At 49.1% G+C, this 18,736-nt stretch overlaps 1 protein-coding gene across 1 annotated transcript; it reads right to left on the bottom strand.

Moving 5' to 3' along the window:
* Positions 1-2,587: 2,587 nt before the first annotated feature.
* Positions 2,588-8,651, bottom strand: LOC119307285 (auxin response factor 25-like). The gene is made up of 15 exons (XM_037583364.1): positions 8,270-8,651; positions 7,944-8,183; positions 7,432-7,544; positions 7,032-7,130; positions 6,891-6,947; positions 6,630-6,785; positions 6,431-6,515; positions 5,975-6,065; positions 5,715-5,879; positions 5,514-5,636; positions 5,372-5,447; positions 5,065-5,224; positions 3,857-4,959; positions 3,314-3,504; positions 2,588-3,216 (listed from the first exon to the last, which is right to left on the bottom strand). Exons 2-15 carry the CDS (start codon positions 7,996-7,998, stop codon positions 3,015-3,017), a joined length of 2,676 nt encoding a protein of 891 aa, XP_037439261.1. The 5' UTR covers positions 7,999-8,183; positions 8,270-8,651; the 3' UTR covers positions 2,588-3,014.
* Between the last annotated feature and the right edge of the window lie 10,085 nt (positions 8,652-18,736).

Below are 18,736 nucleotides of genomic sequence, written 5' to 3'. Positions count from 1 at the left end.
AATCGGAATTGTTTCGGAGCGCGTTGAAAATAATTTTGGTCGGTATTGGAAATGTTCTAAGCCCACATAAATATTTTCAGTTCGAACGGACGCTGAAAAATGTGTCATGAATAGTGAAAGTACTTTTTGGAATATTTATGGAAAGCCACCTTTTGGGGCTTTTCCCAAAAGGCTTCTAGAAGGACTTGGGGATCAAGGGACCTCCTTTGGAGGGCCCCCATGAAGGTGGGACGTTGGAGGTTGCAGCTCCTCTATGGGGCTCCACTTGTCATCCCTTTATGCCTTTTATACCCTTTGTGTGTGACATAAAGTGGGGGCACTTTTGGTATTTCAGATTACCCATCCTACCCCTTGGTTTCCCTATAAATAGGAGGTGAGGGGGCTGCTCAAACCTCATCCATTCTCACATACAAGTGCCATGCAATGATCTAGCTTCTTCTCTCCCTCCCACGAAAAGAGTTTCGTAGAGCCGAAAGGTTGTCTGGGTTCCGGCAGGAACTAGTTCTGGACGGCGAAGCCCTGCCGAATAGATGACACCGTATGTGTGCAACTCTGTAGAGTGATCGTAGTTTCGGTCTTAGTTCGTGAGTGCCTCCCGAAGGGCTGTCCGTGTGACCGTCCGAGTTTTGAAGGTCCTCCCGAAGGGCTGTCTGAGTAACCGTTCGAGTTTCGAAGGTCCTCCCGAAGGGCTGTCCGCGACACCGTTCGGGGGGGTTGTTCGACCGCCTCTCGGAGGGTTGTTTGAGGAGCAGATGAGGGTATACATCCTCACGGTTGGGAGGTTGTAAATCCTAGCTGCGGGGATCTGCACCGCTGATCGTCATCGACTCTACTTCCCGCTGCGCCACGAGTCAGTAACGAAAAAGATCAAACCATGTATGCAGTCTCCATAGTGGTCCTGGGCTGGTGCGTAGGTCGAAAATTTTTTGTTTTCTGCTGTGTTACCCTACAAGGGGTGGCTTCATGCTCCTTGTCGATGGTTGGGCAGGCTGTCGTTGCCTCGTTGGTGGCCTCACGTCGGCCGCCACGGTGAGGCGACACGGGATGTGTTCGTTGGGGAGTTCTCAGGAGGGATGGGAGGTCCCGATGTCGGGCCACCCGTCGCTGGTGCGGGGGTGCATCGGTCCGGACGTGTCCGCTCCTCCTCCCCCTTTCCTCGGTTGTGTGCCCTCTGGCGAGGTTCTGGCAATGTTCGAGGCCGGGCGATTGTTGGCTGCTCTATTGGCGGGTGCTGCCAGTCAGGCCAAAGCCAAGGCCTTTGGGCGTTCACGGAGTTGCTTGGATGCAGGGTGGCAGGAGATGTGGTGTTCGTGGGCGGAGCGCGCGTCTTGGGTGCGGTCGGGCAGCCATGGTCACGCGGGTGGCATGGTTGGTAATGTTTGGCGTAGCATGGTGGTTTGGCGGAGGGTTAACACCAAAGTGCATAACTTGCCCGGTCTTTTCCGGCCGACGGTGGTGGCGGCCACGGGCGTCGTTTCCTTCATGAAAGGCTCCGTCGTGGTGTTCTCTTCTCTCCACGTTGCTCCGGGTGAAAACTTGATCCTCGGGGTCGGGCGATGGCGACTTGCGACTGTCGGTGTCGTGCCCTTCTTGAAGGCACCGCCTTGGAGTCCATGCTTCGTCACTGTCCCGCTTCACTTCTTGGTGGCTAGGTCTCAGGAGGTCCTCGTCAGCCCCAAGTAGTTCCTTTTGGCTCATCTGTAGTATGCTTGGTGGTCAATTAGGTAGTGTTGCGGTGCATCGGCACCCTTGTATCTTGCCTTGGATGTGTGTGTTGTGTAGGATGGTGGCGTGTTGTATCCGGGTTTGTATCTCTGGTCGTAGCTTTATATATAAAACAGGGCGAAAGCCTTTTTGGTAACTACGCGTAACAAGATGGTTGTCGAGCGGGTCTTTCTGTGACATGCTTTTTGTCTTTGTGTTCAAATTTGTAGCTTTCTTGCAGCGATGGCACTCACTATGTAGGCAAATGAGACAATGCACCTCCTGCTGGTGTGGTTGACTCGAGCCTCCCGAAACTTGCCCAGATGGTTAGTGTTTGCGATGATGACTTGGACCCTATGAACTATTCATAATTGTGTTTAAATTTGTAGCTTTCTTGCCTCAGGCGGCGGCATGCTTGATGATCTCCCTCTAGCCTGCTGATTTTTTTGGCTCTGAGGAAGTTTTGTTATATACAAAACCACAAATGCATATTACGGGTATCAAGGTAAAATTTAATACATTCTTTGCACTTCTAGCTTGCACTTTTGTCTTTTATGTACTGACATGGTGGTTGCTTATTTATAAAGCAGAATGAAAGCCCATTCCAAGAGAGCCATTTGAAGACAAGAGAAACACCTCAGAATCTCAGATTACCAAATAACCACAAACTTTTAACACTTATGTTCGACAGTTATTTCTTTATATATTTTTTGAGACAAGACGGTTATTTCTTGTGAACAAAACTTTTGACGTACCAAGCAGAGGGAAGCGGATGGCCTCTCAAAAAGTCGGTATCCCCATGGTCTGCACTTTGGCACGCATGGAATCATGATCCGGTCCAGCATATCTACCAACCACCCCATGCAACTTTACAGGTCAAAGCTCACAAACAGAACATAATCTTTGACTCCCAACACGGCGGATCAACCACACTTTGTTCACGGCGAAAAGTCGAGGCTCCAGCCGGGATAATCAGTTCTAGGTCTCCAGTCGGAATACTCGGTTTTAGGTCATACATATTGCTACATAATAAGGTGGTCACTTCCACGGTACCATACTGCCTCACATTCATAAGAGCGGTTCTTGTCTGCCATTCCGGGACTGGGCTATCATAGAGCCGAAGCAGCGATCATACAACACATCCATGACCGGAATGATGTTGGTAGACCGTCTAACTATATTATTGACTAATAAAAGTTCATGGCGAGGAGCGGACTAGCTAGGGTTTGGTGAACCGAACACGTCGCGATAACGTGATGCTGCGGTCCTGGGGTGCTGGGTTTTAGTTCTGGACTCCGGTCTTCTCCGTTTCAGTAGTCCAGCGGCGGTACGGAGGCCATGTTGCCGGTGAGATTCTGCAGGTCGTGGCCCCCAGAATAACCGTCGCAGACGTTGCCCTGCGCCATCCTCGCTCCAGGTGCAGAAGACACAAGGCCCTCGCCGCCGCGGACCATCTGCTGCACCTCCTGCTGCGAGAGTATCTTGATGCACCCTACGCTATTCACAAACTCCCTGGGAAAGAATGGCATTCGAAGATGTTATGCATGAAGAGGAGATCGAATTTATTGTATGTGCATACAACCGGAGATGGTTTTTCTAGGTCACTTACTGCCATGGGTCGTCGCCGACGAGAAGAATATCATTTTCTCGGTCGACGAATACAAGCTGCCAGCCTGATCTTACGGGGTCCTCCAGTTGGCCTTCGAGGCCAAATAGATGCTCCAGCTCACTACGTAACTCGTAGTAGCTGCTGAATTTGGTGATGTCGAGCGATCTTCCAGGGGACCCTGATTTGTAAACCTAATAAAACCAATATCAAAAGTATTCAGCCTTCAGTTCATGCAATGCAGAAGAACTATGCATAATAAGATGGATTAGCTGGTAACTGTGTGTTGGCACTCATCAAAATGGTGTCATTAGCAACCCAACAATTGTGCTCAAGATATTGTAAGACTTCACACAAAACTTTAAGAAGTACAGTAATTGATATGAACTCTTTGCCTCTAAGCCCACCTCATATGAACTCTTTTACCTCTTAAAGTCATCAGATCCACATTACCGATCCATATTGCCTCTTAATTCATCAGATCCACTTTGAAGAATGTGCATTGAAGAATTTAAAGAACATAATACATAAGTAGAAAACGCATACCTTCACAAAGGTTCCATCTTGTGATGGGTTTACACCACACATATTATCAAGAGAGTTGAAGGTTCCCGATTCGCCTAAACAACTGGAAGTTGCTAAGGTGTCCGCGGGTGGCAAATCTTCGCCACTATACCTCAACAAAGGTATGGCCATAGAAACAGTTCTGCTGCTGCTGCCACCCCTTGCACCTGCCATTCCGTCCTGGAATGCAAATGTTGATGACAGAAACTGGTTGTCAGCATTTGCACCATAAGCCTGGACACTGGATGAGTCTCTTGCTGACTGTGGCGCCAAGGTGCCAGCAAAGTGGGACATATTACTCTGGTGATTTATGTTCTCATGTTTGGGTTGCATAGACCGAGATTCAATATGACCAAGGGGTTCCACAGCCAACCTCTTTGAAGGCCATCCCTCCGGCGCCATTAATTGGTCAGTTCGAGGCAAACTAACAAGGTTTGAGGAATCTTGGCTAGAGAAGTTACGAAAACCATTGTGCAGATGCAACGATGGATCATTGTTTCCTTCTAAGAGATTCTGCTGGTAGAATGAAGATTGTGACTGCGAAGCAGACTCAGAACCAGGCATGCTAGAATCTACATCGGAAATACGACGACAACCAGATGAAAGCTGCTGTTGCATCTCCTGGTGAGATTGTTGTATAACCTGATACCCTTGCTGCGGCGGTGCCGGAGGATTATGCAAATGCAGCTGCTCAAACTGGCTTTGAAGAAACCCAGGATTACCACTGTACTGACAATGGCCGTGCTGAACAGTCTGCAGAGACGACTGCTGAGCCTGGTACTGCATCTGCTGCAGAACATGATTGGCATACACAGAATTCAACCCACCGTTCGGATTCTGAGTCTGTTGGAATTGCAAGAGAGCTGAGGACTGTTTCGAAGGATCCCCGGTCCTAATTTCTTCCAGTGCTGCTGCAGCCATTTGCTGGTATGTGTCTGGCTTAAGACCCAGCAACGGAGAATCTATTCTTGGCTGAAGCCAAGGTGACGCTCCAACTCCCTGGAAGTTCAACGACTGAGCCCCTCTATCCCCATCTCCGAGCCACATGAGAGAAGAATAACGAGCAAAATCATCATTCTTGACACCTGCGCATATGATACAGAACAGAACATGATTAAAAGAACACCTGGTTGAATTGTACAAAAGCAGAACCACGTATACTGCTATTCTTGTCACATTGATCAGCCTACCATTGAACATGCCATGCATAGAAGGCAGCCCTGAAGCCCATGGACGCTTCAGCCTTAAAGGAAAAGCAGTTGGATACATAGGAAAGGTTGTCAATGGCTCAATCTCCCAGAGTGACACTCTAGGTTGTTTCTCACCAGCGGTAGACTCGTCCCAACCAACCTAAAACAAATAAAATGTCAGCCATTACCATTTAAGGTTGAACATGTTCTCACAAAAGAAACTGTGAAGCATGCGGCAACAGAGTTAATAGGTTGAGGAATAACGAAACAAGATAACAGCAGGTACTCTGGTATCATGACTAGTTACCTTCACAGAACGCCAATGTGAATTTGGCCAACGCACAGAGTCAAGATCACTTATGGTTGTGATTGTACCCATGTATCTGAAAGAAGAACAAACTGTCAGCTCACAGTTTTCATGCTGTTGCTCAGTTCAATGTTTGACTTACCGTCTGACACTTGACTCCTCTGTCTCAAAAAGCATTCTAAACCGCATTCCAACAGACACACGTGTGTGGTAAACAGATTTGACATACTTAGCCAGTGGGATGATGAACTCAGAAGGGCTAGCCCTGATAAAAGACAAAGATGTTAATTAGACATAGAAATAGAGCTATCTATTAGTTGAATTGGGATTGTGATGAATATACCGGGGGTTATAGAAAATAGTAAAACGGCTGTTTGTGGCCGCAGCATGAGCTGCTGCTGCAAGAAGGCCTATATGCATGCTGTCGCTTGACAGCACAGAAGACGGCATAATTGTCTGAGGACGATTTGCATGACGAATCCCCAAGAGAAGTTGGTTATTATCATTCCTGGAAACATGGAAAAGTGTTATGTGTGATCAAGGTGTAACACGAACAACTAGGGTAACAGCGTAAAATTGGTTAGGAAATAAAGTAGTCGGTACCAGATGAAAATAACAGAATCCCCTGCTACTAGTCGCTTTGCACTTACAAAGACACTCCAACCTGTAGTCAGGAGATGCCTTTTCGGCTGACCTGCATAACACGTGCAAAGGGCTAAGAGCACTGGCCAACTAAGAGTCCAATATTAGAACAAAATTAAATACATCAAGAACTCTGCAACATGGGAACTATAAAAGATGAAGGAGTATTATCATTACAATGTTTTCCAAAGAAATTCCCCGGCCAAGCAAAACCCCACTAAGTCCAGCTGGCAGAAGGAAATGAACAATTCTAGGGATTAACAAGAAAGTGCTAGAACCTTCTCATCTAAAAGTTGCAAAATATACTTTTTGTTAGTCTTTCTAGGTTTCTTATAAACTAAGCTTCTACTTGATCAATACTAATCATTATCATCTATGCACATGCTGCACATAATCTGAGACAACTTGAGTACATACCACGGAATATGTGGCGAAATTTCCATTCATTATCATGCAGATCTTTTGCAATGAGCTCCTGGCATGGAGGCTGCAGAGAAAAATCCTGTAGAAAATTGAACGTGTCATTTATCTAACTAACCCAATTTAAAATGCACAGAATATGACCGTTTCTTATAAATGTATTGAGAAAAACAAACTAAATTTCAGTGGACGTTACCAATGGAGGGAAGACTTTCTCAGCAGAACGGCGAGGAACAGAAAATCCGCCATGTGTACTTGTATCACTTGCAGTCAAAGTCTTGCAGAAGTAATTAGTCGGCTGCTTGCTAGCAGCACCTAACTCGATTGGAAGAAAAGGCTCCTTTTGCTCTTCCTGTCATTGGAACATCGTGATGAATACATAATTATTTCAATATTTTAACCCATATAACCTGTTATCAGAATCCTGGCTAGAAGAACAGAGAAATGTGATTAATACCGGGCTCAAGGGCTGCAGTGTCATTTGGGCATAAACTTCATCAGTCTCTGCATCGGCCTGCGTTAGCATCAAGAAATGGTCTCAGGGCACCTCTTAAAAAACTACATGATGGTCCCTTCAGCGTGTGAAGTGTAAACTTACATGCATGGTGACATTATGAAGCTGGCAGATCAACTGAGGGGGGAGATTTGGATAATTAGGGATTTGAGCATCAACCTCCTTATTAGTTGATGCGGCAACCTACACAAAAGTAAAATCACTTTAGAGAACTGCACTAAAAATGACTTTAGAAAACTGTAATTGGGCAACATCCATGCAACAAAACTTATTCTTCATATAATGACACCTTTGATATTTCACTAAAGCTATGTCTCAGTAGAATCGCAAACCGTATGATGCTTACATGCTGCATTATGCAAAGAATAAGAACCTCCTGAGCACTAATGTGGCACAGGCACAAACTATACTTTATCTTTATCTTTATCTTTTTGAAAGACATAATATATATTGGTTGTACAAACTGATAGTAAAACCTACGGACCTGCTCACTATGGCCCTGTGGAAAATAGATGACCCGGCTTCCAACCGCGGGCAGAGACACAAGGGGCCCAGCGCATGCATGCCATAGCTCCGAGTTCAGACACCTTTGTTCCCCTGAAAAGTGCCAAGCACACATGAGCGAACAGAAACCACCAGAAAGCAAAGCTCATGTGAAGCTACTATTCGTACTTGGACATAGACAAGAAGTCGCGACGGGGAGGAGGCACAGTGAGTGACAATAATGCCATAACATGAGAAGGATGAATGAATAAATAAAAGCAACCAATGCAAAGCATTTGTTTGTGCAGGCCAGCAAGGGAGCTACATGTATGCGATCAATCATGCACAAACACAAGCAAGCTGAATTTGCATATTTCTTTAGCATCTTCGGTGGTTCAAGTGCACGCACGATCAGCACATTCCACGATCCATAATCTACTGGAGATGCAGACAGAAGTACAAGTTGAGAATTGAACAGCTGAATTAATGAGGGGGCCGTGAGACGAGATGTACCATCGTTTTCCGGGAGGGACTGCGGCATCTCGGACATGGAGAGCTTTCTCTCCATCCAGGGATGCGACCGACGCCAAGAACACCCAGCTCCGCCGTGATGTGATGCGGCGGGGACACGAAGCAGCCGCTGCTCAGAGCTGCGCCGCGCTCCCAGCAGCAACGCCTGACTTCTCCCTGTGCGCCCGGAACAGCTCCTCCATCCTCCGCCGCTGCTTCGTCCAACCTGTTATTGCCCCTCCGCTACGCAGCAGCAGCCGGCTCAGCTTGAAGTAGGCCCTAACCGAAGCCCGAGCCGCCCAGGCAAACCCTCGCCATTGCCGACTCACCTCAGCGCGCCCCAAATCCCAGCCACTCCAACGAACCTCCAAGCCGGGCAGGGGCGAGCGCCCGCTCACCACCGATCCAAATCCTCCTCCCCGGTGAACAGGAGAGAAGCGCCAACCCAGCAGCGCAGCTCACCGCTCCAGACCCGATCCCAGCGAGCACGGAGAAACCGAGGAAGGCAGCCGGCCCGAGCTCATTCAACTCAGGAGGAAGCAGAAGTAGCGCGGCTCGCGGAGGCACAGCTCGCCGCTCACCGAGAACCGCGACCACTCGACCCCTCGAATCGCCATTGCTCGCGCGCGCTCAGGGCCAGGCACCACGGCGGCAGGCCAGAGCAGACACCGCGGCGGCCGGACCGGACCCCACCCGGCGGCCGAATCGGACGCCGCGGCCACGGGGCGGGAGCTGGGGGCGCGGCCGCGGAGGCGGAGGGCGCGTCGGCGCGGGCGGAACCCTAGCGGGGCGGGGCGGGCGGGCTAGGCGGCCATGGCTGGATCGAGGGAGCGGAGGCCGAGAAGTGGTGCGAATTTCTTTTCTTTTTTTTCCCTTCCGGTTTCAGTGTGCAGCGGCGGAGGAGGGAAGAGGTTCTCTCTCTTCTCGTAGCGGGTGTAAAAAAACGATCGGATGAATTTCCTTTTCTGCTTTGCCCCCTCGCAAGAGCTTGAATTGCGTTTTTTGCCGCTCTGGGAATTTCATCTCCTTTTTCTACACACACACAATCTGTGATTGGGTGTGTCTATGTAAAAGAATATTTAAGTTTAGGCTTTGTATTACTCCCTCCGTTCGGAAATACTTGTCACGGAAATGGATGTATCTATAACTAAAATACATCTAAATACATTCATTTCTTCGACGAGTAATTCCGAACGGAGGGAGTACTTGCCATTTTTGTTCCTAGTTTGCCCCTTTGCATGGGCTTCAATTGTATGAACTGAAACATTCAAACATAGGCTTTCTACCTCTTAATCACTTGTATACTGAGTCAAGCTTTTCACACATACTTTATGATACACAAATAAATGAGTAGAGATACTTTTTGTAGAGACCAGACTACTATCAAACATCGGCGTAATAAATGTTTTCGCTAGAGGGTGATCTACATAAGACAAGATGTGGCGTGATTTCAACTTTCCGTTTCACCTCGAGCACGGAAGTGATGAGTCAAGATGCATCGAACTAACTTTGTCTATTGCTTACGAGTCACTGCCCCATATTGCTAGCTTAGCTACCCTAGTCTTACACTTAGCACATAGTCAAAACCCATACTAAGATGGCCTTGTCTTACCCTCAAAAAAAAAGTTGGCCTTATCTTATCGGGGGTCAAAAGTGTTGCAAAGTAAGAATCCCTAATGGAGTACAATAAACACACCTAACATGATGTGCATAAAGCACAAGAAAAATGCTAGCGTGGTCAAGTCTTGCTAGCCTTCTACGAGAAAAGGTAGGATTGTCAAAATAAATTTAGGTTCCCATGTCTCATTGATAGTGGATGGTTGTTATCTTTACTTCAAATTTCTTTTCCACCTCGAAAGTTGAGTCAACAGGTGAGTCAAGATGCATTAAGCATTCGCACCGACGTGTGAATCACCCCCAACAAGTTGTTCACCTTTGCATTATCGAGTTCAAAAGCAAGGTACAAACCGGCAAACAAAAGCACTAAAATATTAAAAAAATATGATATTGGCACAATAAAGTAAACAGACCAGAGATGATGTGCGCACAACAAAGTTTGTCTAGTCTTTTATGAAAAAAGATAGGAGCATCGGTATAAATGAGGTTTTAGTGTGTTGTCGATAACTAGTTGATGGTTGTTTTTCTCAAACTTCTTTTCCACCCTGAATGTGGAAACGACATGCGAGTCAAGATGCATTAACATTTGTCATTGATGTGTGAGTCACCTAAAACACATGTTGTTCGCTTGACTATTATAGTCCAACACCGAAGATAGTTTTTCTTATCTATACTATACATATGACTTTTTTTCTTCTGTTCTTTATTTGTACATTTATTCATGTAAAAAATGTATCCCCTTGGTTCACACCTATAAACGGGGTAAAATAAGTGAACAACCATCATACATCTTAATTTTTTTAATAGAACATCTTATACATCACTTACAGTATTGTTTTCCTTGCCTACGATATACCTGAACACAAGAAAAATACTAGCATAGTCAAGCTGTGCTAGTCTTCCATGAGAAAAGGTATAGGGTGTCCAAATAAATTAGGTTTCAGTGTCTCGAGATAGTTGATAGTTGTTTTTCCAAATTTATTTTCCATTTTGAAAGGAGACACAACAAGCGAGTCAAGATACATTAAGCATTCATATTTTCACAAAAGCATTCATGCAAATTATGTGATCGTGAACCTAGGGGTGTAAACGCAAATAAGACAGCAACCGAGGAGCCCAGCCTAAAAAAACCACCCCGGCCCTCGTATGCGTACGTCGGTACGTGTGACACGAGAACGCTGGAAATCGCCGGACCAATCACCGGCGCTGGGGGAAATTACCGTCCCGCCCCCGCCGGGCCCCCGCCGCGGAGAGAGTGATGGTGAGGCGAGCACGTGCAGGGGCGCTCCCGTCATTGTCCGCCCGGCCGGGCCCCCTCTCGTCGTACGAGGATTCGTCCCTTTCCTCACGGGGGCCGGCGGGCCCGCGCGCGGACCGTGACCGGTGGCGCCGGGCGTACGCGCGCCGTCCGATGGGTGATGGACGGGCCAGGGTACCTCGGTCGGGGCGACCGGTTGCACGAGGGGGCAGCGGGTGGCGCGCGGAGCGCAACGGGTGCGCGCTCGTACTCCGTGCAGTGCTTCGGCGGTGGGTCACTGGCTCACGGCACAGGGCTGCGGTGTAGGGTGTAGTAGACGTGCACTGCTGGTGCTGGTGATCCTCCTGTGGTGATGGGGTTGCATGCTGATTTACGTTGATCCATTCCATAGTAATACCTCACCATGATAACCCATGTTAACTTCCGGAGAACGTACCGCCAGTTCCCAAGTGCTAGTAGCATTAGGCCAACGCACCGCGCGATCCCAAACGGACGTCCGTTTTACCCGGATTCTGTCCATTTGGATAGGATAATGGGATCGTGTCCGGACAATTTCTGGGATGCGGTGGCCGTGTGCCCAGCGCGCGGCCGCATCCTGTCCGCGTGCATTTTTCTTTGCAAGCCTTTAACTTTTTTTCATCATTCATTTTTAGTACATGAAAATACATCATCACATTTTGACTAGTAAACCAATACCAAAGGAAACAAGAACCACAAGAATACATTTTAGAAGATACCCAACTTTCATAACTGATTCCTTGAGTTGGGTTAGGGCCTTCTCGATGCACTCATTGTTGATCTGTGGAGGAGGCTCGATCTTGCATCCTCCTTTCTTCTTCAAACCAGAAGTCGATGTTGCTTCCTCACACCTAGTCTCGTGTCTGGCCTCTAATCTAGCAACAAGTGCATTTGTCTCATCTACAACCTCTATGCTAGCTAAAAGTGCACAAACATGTACTAAATTTCACTCTATCAATATATCGATGTACTCTTTTTCTCAATACAAAAACGTGCATCCGTGCCACGCAATAAAATTTGAAGTTAGCACAACTAGTCAAATCTAGAACACAAACCGAAGCTAAAAAGAGCACATACCCCATCGTTCAAGCACTTGATGAACACCCATCCGGGATGTTCCGGCGTTGTAGACACGCGACGCACGACCATCCTTGGGCAGTGGTCGCACGTAATGAGTGGCAACAGTGCACCGATGAGCTTTTGGGCAAGCACCGAGCCCGGCCGACTGCCATTCGTGTATCTGCCGGCGGACCACCGACGGTGCAGATCCGAGCGGCTAGAGGAGGAGCCACTGCCTGCATGTGGCCTTGCGGCCCTGTCAGGGCCTTCCGGCGAGGTGTCCGGCCAGTCCATGGAGCGGCCCAGCCTCCCACACCCGTGAGAGCTCAAGATTGACTGGATCCGCCCCAAATCCGGCCGGCGGGTCCGCAAACCAGGTGGTCGTGGTTGGGTAGCTCGGCGGCGCCGAGGGGAAGGGGCTGGGCTAGCGCGCGTCCGAACTGCACGGCTGCAATGGCAGCGACGGCGGCGAGGGGAAGAGTGGGGAAGAGTGGTGGGGAAGAGTGGAGGGGGGTGCGGCCGGAGGAAGGGAGGGGGACAGATAGAAAAAGGCCCGCCCCGTGCCACCGACGGGCGGGCCAGAGGAAGACACGCGCAGACGGTCGCGCGTCCGCGTGGTGTACGTTTCACCCCAAAAGCGGCACAAACTTGGGCCGGGGATGGGTCAAAAGCGGACACAAAATGGACAAAAGTCCGTTTGCTCCCGCGCGCTGGGCCGTCCGGTTTGTCCCTTTTACCCCAAACGGACGGGGCCGGGCAGGATGGGGTCGCACGGTGGAGTTGGGCTTACCACGCAGCCGCCTTCTCTCTCTCTCTCTCAAAAGAAAAGGTTCCTCTGCCTTCCAGGTCGGTGTCGTGACCGGTCCGCCTCGTCTTCGGTGGCATTAAGATCACGGGATGCGGTGGATGTAGTCCTGACCGGTGGGAGGCCTTCGTTTTTACATGTTTCTTCGACTTCTGTTACTACTTGTGTCCTGCTCGGAAGGCGAGATGGCGGCTGCTCTATGAAGATGGAATAATATATTCCCCGTCTAGCTCGCGTTTTGATGGTGTGTCTAGCATCGCCGGTGGAGGTCTGGAGGTGTGTTTTCGACGAATCTGTCTTTGATGGATTTGCTCGGATCTAGTTGTCGTCCGTCTAGGTTCATGTGTCTTCAGATCAGATCCTTTCAATCTGCGATATTCTTCATCGGCAACGGTTGTTGTCCTCGTGTACTAGTCCTACATGGCCTTCACATCTTCGCATGACGACCTTTTGACTGTCAACTACAACAAATTTTGCCCATCTCCGGCAAGGAAAGGCGATGACGGCGACGCACCCTCAGCTCGCTTCTATAGTTGTAGTCGTCGCTAGATAGTCTATGGATCTGATTTTTTTTTAGTGTTCATTGTAGGCATGATCGAAAGTGAGTAGAACGGTAGTTTTCCCGCAGAAAAAGGGAAAGAGCAGGGTTCTACTTGCACTTTGTATTTGCATGGTGTCACAATTTTATTTGGTCTCGTATAGGAACAGCACGTACAGGCAACCGGTCATGTATATCGGTTCAGGGAATTGCACTTACCGGGCCGGACCAATGACGTACTCCATCATGTGTTCTCCACGGGCATGGGCACGGCTAACGGGGGCACGTACGTGCCGGACTACGGGTACCGCTTTGCCGTGCACGCGAACCGGCCGCGGCCTCGCGTTCTCTTCTCACCACGCACGCCACGCTCCATGCATGGCCGACGGCCGACGCTGGCGACACGGAGGCCCCGCCGTCTCCTCCTGCTTTTCCCAGCTGCGCTGCGTGGAAAGGTGGGCGGGAGAGGGGGAGGGGCGCCGACACGACGAGACCTGACGCTGACGGCGAGCGGGGCCCCGGCCGACGGGACGGCTCGTGCTGGTCGGTCCTGCTACACGTTTCGCATGCCTGCGCGGTGCAGCGTACGTGCTGCTGACGAGATGACCGCTCGTGCAGCGGCATGCGGAGGCCTCGTTTGCGTATTTATTCGCGCCCTTTTTTTTCATTTATTAGGGCATGTACAATGGTGGCATATGGATACATATGCCCCATGACAAAAAGTAATTTGAAGCACCTACATTAATTTTTCCTCTCCAATGCAAGCTATCACTAGTGGGCCTCATTAAGAAATAAAAAATAAAGACTCTAGTACACATGCATCTCTACTTTTCACTCCAACCTTTTCAGCTTTTGTCATCGGACCACGCTTTTTCTCTTCAAGCACCCGCCTCCTGGAGAGGGTCCTGCTTCCCTATCCGAACCTACTTTACGTCATATCCGATCCTACATGACATGCGAGGCATCACCTTGAGGCTATGCATTGTGCATGCTCTTAAGAGCATCTCCAACAGCCGCTCAATGCTTGGCATGCTAAAGACTGGTTTGCGGCGCGTCCATCGTCAGTTTTGACGCGGCGCGCAGCGCTGGCTTCAGCAGCCGCGCTAAAAGCATCTCCAGCCGTTGAGCCCCCCATGAGGCATTTTAATCGCCGCTTGGGGGACTGCCGGCGAAACATTTGGCATTGGGGTTAAAAATTTCCCAGCCGTCTCCCCAAAAGGTTGTTTCTTTTTTTTATTGTGCATGTCATTTCCACATGCACGCTGTGGGCACCGCAGCTCGGAGACAACGACGCTGGCCGCCTACTCGTTCCCCCCTGGATGGGTTGGGAAAATTCTCCGTCTGCGCCCTACCATCGAAGGAAGCCAATCCGGCCCAAACGGGGACTAGATCTACGGGGGAAAGAAATCCCTGTGTCTGCAGCTTCACCAGCTGATCGTGGGATACAGAACACTTTTCCCAATCACCCTTTTCGGGGCCGTGAGGGCGGGATGAGGAGCTGGGAGCGCTAGCCATGTTGGGGTGGTTTCTGCTAGCAAGCTCTGAGGTTTCCGCGCTGGGTGTGGACTGAATCTGAAGATCGCCTTCTTTTTAAATAGACAACTTTATTGCATGGTCAGGGTGGCAAGTGTAAAAATGCCCCGACCTCTCGTATTCGCTCGACACGTGGGAGCTGAAATCATGAAGGTGCACAAGCCGAGGAGCGCGACATTAAATGAAAAGCCGGATACTGCTCTTTAAGTCAGGTACTTTGAAGTAATCGAAGAAGGAACCCGCCTTGCAATGCCAAAGACAACCTGCGCGTCGGACTCATCATCATTGAAGTCTGGTTCGGGGGCTACTGAGGAAGTCCTGGATTAAGGGGTCCTCGGGCAGCCGGACTATTAACATGGGCCGGACTGTTGGGCTATGAAGATACAAGACAAAGACTTCTTCCCGTATCCGGATGGGACTCTCCTTTGCGTGGATGGCAAGCCTGGTGATTCGGATATGTAGATTCCTTTAACCGACTTTGTGTAACCCTAGCCCCCTCCGGTGTCTATATAAACTGGAGGGTTTAGTCCGTAGAGACGACGACAATCATAATCATAGGCTTGACTTCTAGGGTTTTAGCCATTACGATCTCGTGGTAGATCAAATCTTGTAATACTCATATTCATCAAGATCAATCAAGCAGGGAGTAGGGTATTACCTCCATAGAGAGGGCCCGAACCTGGGTAAACATTGTGCCACCCGCCTCCTGTTACCATTGGTCTTAGACGCACAGTTCGGGACCCCCTACCCGAGATCCGCCGATTTTGACACCGACAGACCGCGCCTAGTCGTTGACTCGGCGGGTCCACCCGTTTTTGCGCCAAAAAGATTCGCCCGACGCCCCCGAGCGCGCTGGGTTCGGCCTGGGTGTGTCGCCGCCAAATTTGACCCTAACCGGTGAAAAACGGGCTTCTGGGGCACGACTGGGCCGTTTTTTTCGCCCTGGCGATAAAAAAGGGCCTTGCGGGGGCCTGTTGGGGGCACGGCTGGAGATGCTCTTAGGGCGTGTTTGGTTCTCATAGCAAAAATTGTCCGCATTGCATACACTTCTTAGTTGGGTCTGGCTGAGAGAAAACAACCAAAAAACCAACATATTTTGGTTGCTTGCATATCATCTAGCCTGTATGGGGCGTAACGAAAGGTGGCTTGTTTGGTCGGCCGTTTGTTTAGGAGGAAACGTAATACATGGTGTTTGGTTTCATGCAACCTCTGTTGTTTGGTAATCTATTTAGTGAGGTGGTGAGGTTGTCGACGCACATGGACGTGTAGAACAATTCAAAAAAGACACACAAAAGATAGCAAGCAGTAAGCAGTTTAACAGACTACCACACTTAAACATAGCATATAACATAGTTCCAAACCATAGCAAGCAGTTTCGAACATAGTACCACACTTAAACGTAGCAGTTTTCAAGCAAAGCAGTACGATGTAGTCCATACTAAACCAGCTGGAGCAGGAGAGCTGTCCTATGTTAGAGATACGACACACAAATCAACTCGACGAAGAATGAAAACAAGAAGGGGACACAAGATTTTAGTGTGGAAAACACCTCCAACGCGAAGGGGGAAAGACCACGGGCGCCAGCCACCCAAACTTCACTATATCGGGGGAGGTTACAAACGCCGGGGGTTTACAACTGATCAACTTATCCCATGCAGCGGCTTACAAGAGGTATATATAACACAGGTGACCTAGGTCAATACTGATCTGTACCGGCTTGGGCCGAACCAGAGCGTAGCAAGTCTGAAGTTAGCCTTTCTCTTTATACTTGAATTTGGAGCATAACATAACATCCTAGACGTTCACGGCGAAGGCCTCGTCGTGCCTCCCATACTTGGTCACAACTTCAATGCCGTTGTCAGAGTTTGGGGTTCCGCGGACCCAAACAAGGTTCAAACACTGGGGTGTGTGCTAAGGACCTCACTTCACGACGGCGCTCCGCTTGTCGCCCTCACGGCCTAATCTCATCGAGTACGCACTGATCGGGAAGAAGAAGTGGACACCGTGGTTTACCCAGGTTCGGGCCGCCTTCCGGTGTAAAACCCTACTCCTGCTTTTTGGTGGATTGCCTCGCGAGGAGGCTGGGGATGAACTAGTACAAGGGTGAGCTGCTTCACGAGGGCTCATAGCATGAGAATGAATCGATCAGGGTGGCAATGAGCCGATCCCTCTCTACGGTGGAGACTAGCCTATACTTATACTAGCCTTGGCCCTCTTCCCTCATAGCTTAGGTGAGAAGGGATACCACATCGGCCAATTTTGAAGGTGGATAGGAGTACACCCTATCCTGACTAAAGGTGGTCTTCGTCTACAAAGCTTCTGGTCGTGACACAGCTGTGGGCTCGGTGATGACCTCCGTCCTGCCGAGCCCGTGGTCTTGGTCTCGTTGCACCGGAATGGAAACCTTTGGGGGATTCCTCGGGAACCCGCGCTTGCGCTTGCTTCCTTAGTGCCGAAGTGGGAATTGTCCTGGTCTGCGCCCGCTGGCGCACTTCTGGCATTGGTTGTCATGGTTCACGTCACCGCGAGCCTCGCGAGGTGGGGTGTCTGCTGATATGTCTCCAACGTATCTATAATTTTTGATTGTTCCATGCTATTATATTATCTGTTTTGGATGTCTAATTGGCTTTACTATGCCCTTTTATATTATTTTTGAGACTAACCTATTAACTGGAGGCCTAGCCCAAATTGTTGTTTTTTGCCTATTTCAGTGTTTCGCAGAAAAGGAATATCAAATGGAGTCCAAACGGAATGAAACCTTTGGGAGAGTTATTTTTGGAACAAACGCAATCCAAGAGACTTGGAGTGGACGTCAAGAAAGAAACGAGGAAGCCACGAGGCAGGAGGGCGCGCCCAGGGGGGTAGGCGCGCCCCCACCCATTTATGGAACGCAAATTAGTTACCCCATTTATGGAGCGCAAATTAGTTACCCTATTTATGACAAGGAGCTATATGCCTTAGTGTGAGTATTGCGTGTGTGGGAGCATTATCTTTGTCCTCGTGAATTTGTCATCCATACGAAGCATGAGACGCTTAAATACCTTTAGGGTCAAACTAAATTGAATAAATGACATGCCAAATGGAGTGAGTTTATTGAGTCATTTTTTTGTTATCAAGTATATCAAAGGTAGGGAAAATGTTATGGCGGACGCTTTATCCCGCAAATGCATGCTTCTAACTCAACTTGAATTGAATGTCATAGGATTTGAGCACATCAAAGACTTGTATGCACATCAAATGAGTGGGAGGAATGCTTACCCATCGCCGAGTAGGCATATACAATTGAGAAAGACACTCTACTACTCACAAGTCCCCCTTCAAGGTCGTCTACAGGTTCAATCAATTGTTCCCATTGGACATTCTACCGCTACCACTACAAGAGCGCATCAACATGGACGCGAGTGCATGCGCAAGCTATCGCAAGAAGGTGCATTGATACGTCTCCAATGTATCTATAATTTTTGATTCTTCCATGCTATTATATTACCCGTTTTGGATGTTTATGGGCTTTACTTTACACTTTTATATCATTTTTGGGACTAACCTACTAACCGGAGGCCCATCCCGAATTGCTGTTTTTTGCCTATTTCAGTGTTTCGAAGAAAAGGAATATCAAACGGAGTCAAAACGGAATGAAACCTTCGCAAGCGATCTTTTTGGAACAAACGTGATCCAGAGGACTTGGAGTGGAAGTCAAGAAACAAGCGAGGCGACCACGAGGGTGCCCGGCACGCCCCCTACAGGTGGGCGCGCCCCCACCCTCGTGGGCCCCTCAAGCGTCCACCGACCTACTTATTCCTCCTACATTTACCCATGTACCCCCGAAAACATCAGAAGCGACCACGAAAAACTATTTTCACCGCCATAACCTTCTGTATCCGCGAAATCCCATCTTGGAGCCTTCGCCAGCGCTCCGCCGGAGGGGGAATCGATCATGGAGGGCCTCTGCATCATCTCCAAGGCCTCTC

Source organism: Triticum dicoccoides, chromosome 5B (assembly GCF_002162155.2).
Source record: "Triticum dicoccoides isolate Atlit2015 ecotype Zavitan chromosome 5B, WEW_v2.0, whole genome shotgun sequence".
Taxonomy (NCBI): Eukaryota; Viridiplantae; Streptophyta; class Magnoliopsida; order Poales; family Poaceae; genus Triticum; species Triticum dicoccoides.
The sequence above is the reverse complement of the archived record's forward strand: the minus strand, read 5'-3'. Positions and strand labels throughout refer to the sequence as shown.